The 2,988-nt window shown below is 58.0% G+C and overlaps 1 protein-coding gene across 1 annotated transcript; it reads left to right on the plus strand.

Annotated features, from left to right (window-relative positions):
* The first annotated feature begins 911 nt into the window (after window positions 1-911).
* Window positions 912-1,511, plus strand: LOC138372649 (uncharacterized). The gene has a single exon (XM_069338147.1). It carries the CDS (start codon window positions 912-914, stop codon window positions 1,509-1,511), a length of 600 nt encoding a protein of 199 aa, XP_069194248.1.
* The last annotated feature ends 1,477 nt before the right edge of the window (window positions 1,512-2,988 follow it).

The following is a 2,988-nucleotide window of genomic DNA, read 5'->3' on the forward strand; positions in this document are numbered from 1 at the left end:
GTAGGCACCAGGCAGCAAGTGGGCTCCGGGTATCAAGTGTGCTCCAGACAGGAAGTAGGCTTCAGGCAGCATGTGGGCTTCAGGCAGCATTTGGGCTCCAGGCTGCATGTGTGCTTCAGGCACATTGTGGGCTCCACGCAGCATGTGGGCTCCACGCAGCATGTGAGCTCCAGGCAGCAAGTGAGCTTCAGGCAACATGTGGACTCCAGGCAGCTTGTGGGCCACAGGCAGAATGTGGGCTCCAAGCAGCAAGTTTGCTTCAGACAGCAAGTGGGCTTCACGCAGCATGTGGGCTTCAGGCAGAATTTGGGCTGCGGGCAGCATGTGGGCTTCAGGCAGAATTTGGGCTGCGGCAGCATGTTGGCTTCAGGCAGCATGTGAGCTCCAGGCAGCATGTGGGGTCCAGGCAGTATGTGGGTTCCAGGCAGCATGTTAGCTCCAGGCAGCAAGTGGTCTCCAGGCAGCATGTAGGCTATAGGTAGCATGTGGGCTCCAGGAAGAATTTTGGGCTCCAGGCAGTATGTGGGATGCAAACAGCAGGTGGGCTCCAGAATATGTGGGCTCCAGGCAGCATGTGGTCTCCAGACAGCATGAGGGCTCCAGGTAGCACGTGGGCTCCAACCCGCATGTGGCGTCCAGAATATGTGGTTTCCAGGTAGCATGTGGGCTTCAGGCAGCATGTGGTCTCCAGGCAGCATGTGGGCTCCAGACAAAATGTGAGCTCCAGAAAGCAAGTGGGTTTCAGGCAGTATGTGGGTTCCTGGCAGCATATGTGGATTCCAGGCAACATGTGGGCTCCAGGCAGCTTGTGGACTCCAGGCAGCATGTGGGCTCTAGACAGTATGTGGGCTCTGGCAGCATGTGGGCTCCAGACAGCATGTGGACTCTAGCAGCATGTTGGCTCCGGCAGCATGTGGGTTCAGGCAGCATGTGGGCTGCATGCCGCATGTAGGCTCCAGGCAGCAAGTGGGCTCCTAGCATCATTTGGGCTCCAGGCAGCATGTGGGCTCCAGGCAGCATGTGGGTTACAGGCTGCAAGTGTGCTCCAGGCAGCATGTGGGCTCCATGTAGCAAGTGGGTTCCAGGTAGCAAGTGAGCTCCAGGCAGCATATGGCCTCCAGGCAGCATATGGGCTCCATGGAGCAAGTGAGCTCCAGGCAGCATGTGGGCTTCACGCAGAATGTGGGCTCCAGGCAGCAAGTAGGCACCAGGCAGCAAGTGTGCTCCAGGCAAGAAGTGGGCTTAAGGCAGCATGTGGGCTTCAGGCAGCATTTGGGCTCCCGGTAGCATATGTGGGTTTCAGGCACATTGTGGGCTCCACGCAGCATGTGGGCTCCAGGCAGCAAGAGAGCTTCAGGCAGCATGTGGACTCCAGGCAGCTAGTGGGCTTCAGGCAGAATGTGGGCTCCAATCAGCTAGTTTGCTTCAGGCAGCAAGTGGGCTGCAGGCAGCATGTGGGCTTCAGGCAGAAATTGGGCTGCGGCAGCATGTTTGCTTCAGGCAGCATGTGAGATCCAGGCAGCATGTGAGCTCCAGGCAGCATGTGGGCTGTGGCAGCATGTAAGCTCACGGCAGCATGTGCGTTCTTGCAGCATGTGGGCTCAGCAGAATGTGAGCTCAACAGCATGAGGGCTTTGTCAGCATGTGGGCTCAGCTGCATGAGGGCTCCGGGCATCATGTGGGCTCAGCAGCATTTGGGCTCAACAGCAAGTGGACTCCAGGAAACATGTGTGGTTCAGACAGCATATGGGCTCCAGCCAGCATGTTGGCTCCAGGCAGCAAATGGGTTCCAGGCAGCATGTGGGCTCCATGCAGCATGTGGGCTCCGGGTAGCATGTGGGCTCCAGGCATCTTGTTGGCTTAAGGCAGCAAGTGGGCTCAAGGAAGCATGTGGGCTCCAGGCAGCAAGCGAGCTCAAGACAGCAAGTGAGCTCAAGACAGCATGTCAGCTCTCGCCGCATGTGGGCTCCAGGCAACAAGTGGGCTCCAGAGAGCATGTGGGTTTCGGGCAGCAAGTAGGCTCCAGGCTGCAAGGGGGATCCAGAGAGCCTGAGGGCTCAAGGCAGCATGTGGCCTCCAGGCAGCATGTGGGCAGAGGCAGCATGTGGGCTCAGCAGCATGTGAGCTAAGCAGCATTCTGACTCAGCAGCATATGGGCTCAGCAGCAAGTGGGCTAAGCAGAACGTGGGATCAGCATCAAGTGAGCTAGGCATCATGTGGGATCTGGCAGCATGTGGGCTCAGCAGGATGTGGTGCTCTGGCAGAATGTGGGCTTCAGACAGCATGTGGGCTCCAGGACGCATTTGGGCTCCAAGCAGCATGTGGGCTTCAGGCAGCTTGCGGGCATAGCACATTGTGGGCTCTGGCAGCGTGTGGGCTCCAGGCAGCATGTGGGCTCAGGCAGCATGTGGGCTCACGGCAGCATGTGGGTTCTTGCAGCATGTGGGCTCAGCAGAATGTGGGCTCAGCAGCATGAGGACTCTGTCAGCATGTGGGCTCAGTAGCATGTGGGCTCAGCTGCATGAAGGCTCCAGGCATCATATGGGCTCTGGCAGCTTGTGGGCTCAGCAGCATTTGGGCTCAACAGGAAGTGGACTCCAGGAAACATGTGGGCTCCAGGCTGCATTTGGACTCCAGTAAACATGTGGGCTCCAGGCAGCATGTGGGCTCTGGCAGAATGTGGGCTCCAGGCATCAAGTAGAATCTGGCAGCATTTGGGATCAGCAGCATATAGGCTCTGGTAGTATATGGGCTCCAGACAGCATGTGGGCTCTGGCCGCATGTGGGCTCCAGGAAACATGTGGACTCTGGCAGCATGTGGGCCCTTACACCATGTGGGCTCAGCAGCATGAGGCTCCTGCCTGCATGTGGGCATTGGCAGCATGTGAACTCTGGCAGCATGTGGGCTCAGAAGCATGTGGGGCTCAGCAGCATATATGCTCAGCAGTATGTGAGCTCAACAGAATGAGAGTTCAGCAGCATGAGGCT

The sequence above is a fragment of the Procambarus clarkii genome, chromosome 39 (genome assembly GCF_040958095.1).
Source record: "Procambarus clarkii isolate CNS0578487 chromosome 39, FALCON_Pclarkii_2.0, whole genome shotgun sequence".
Lineage (NCBI taxonomy): Eukaryota > Metazoa > Arthropoda > Malacostraca > Decapoda > Cambaridae > Procambarus > Procambarus clarkii.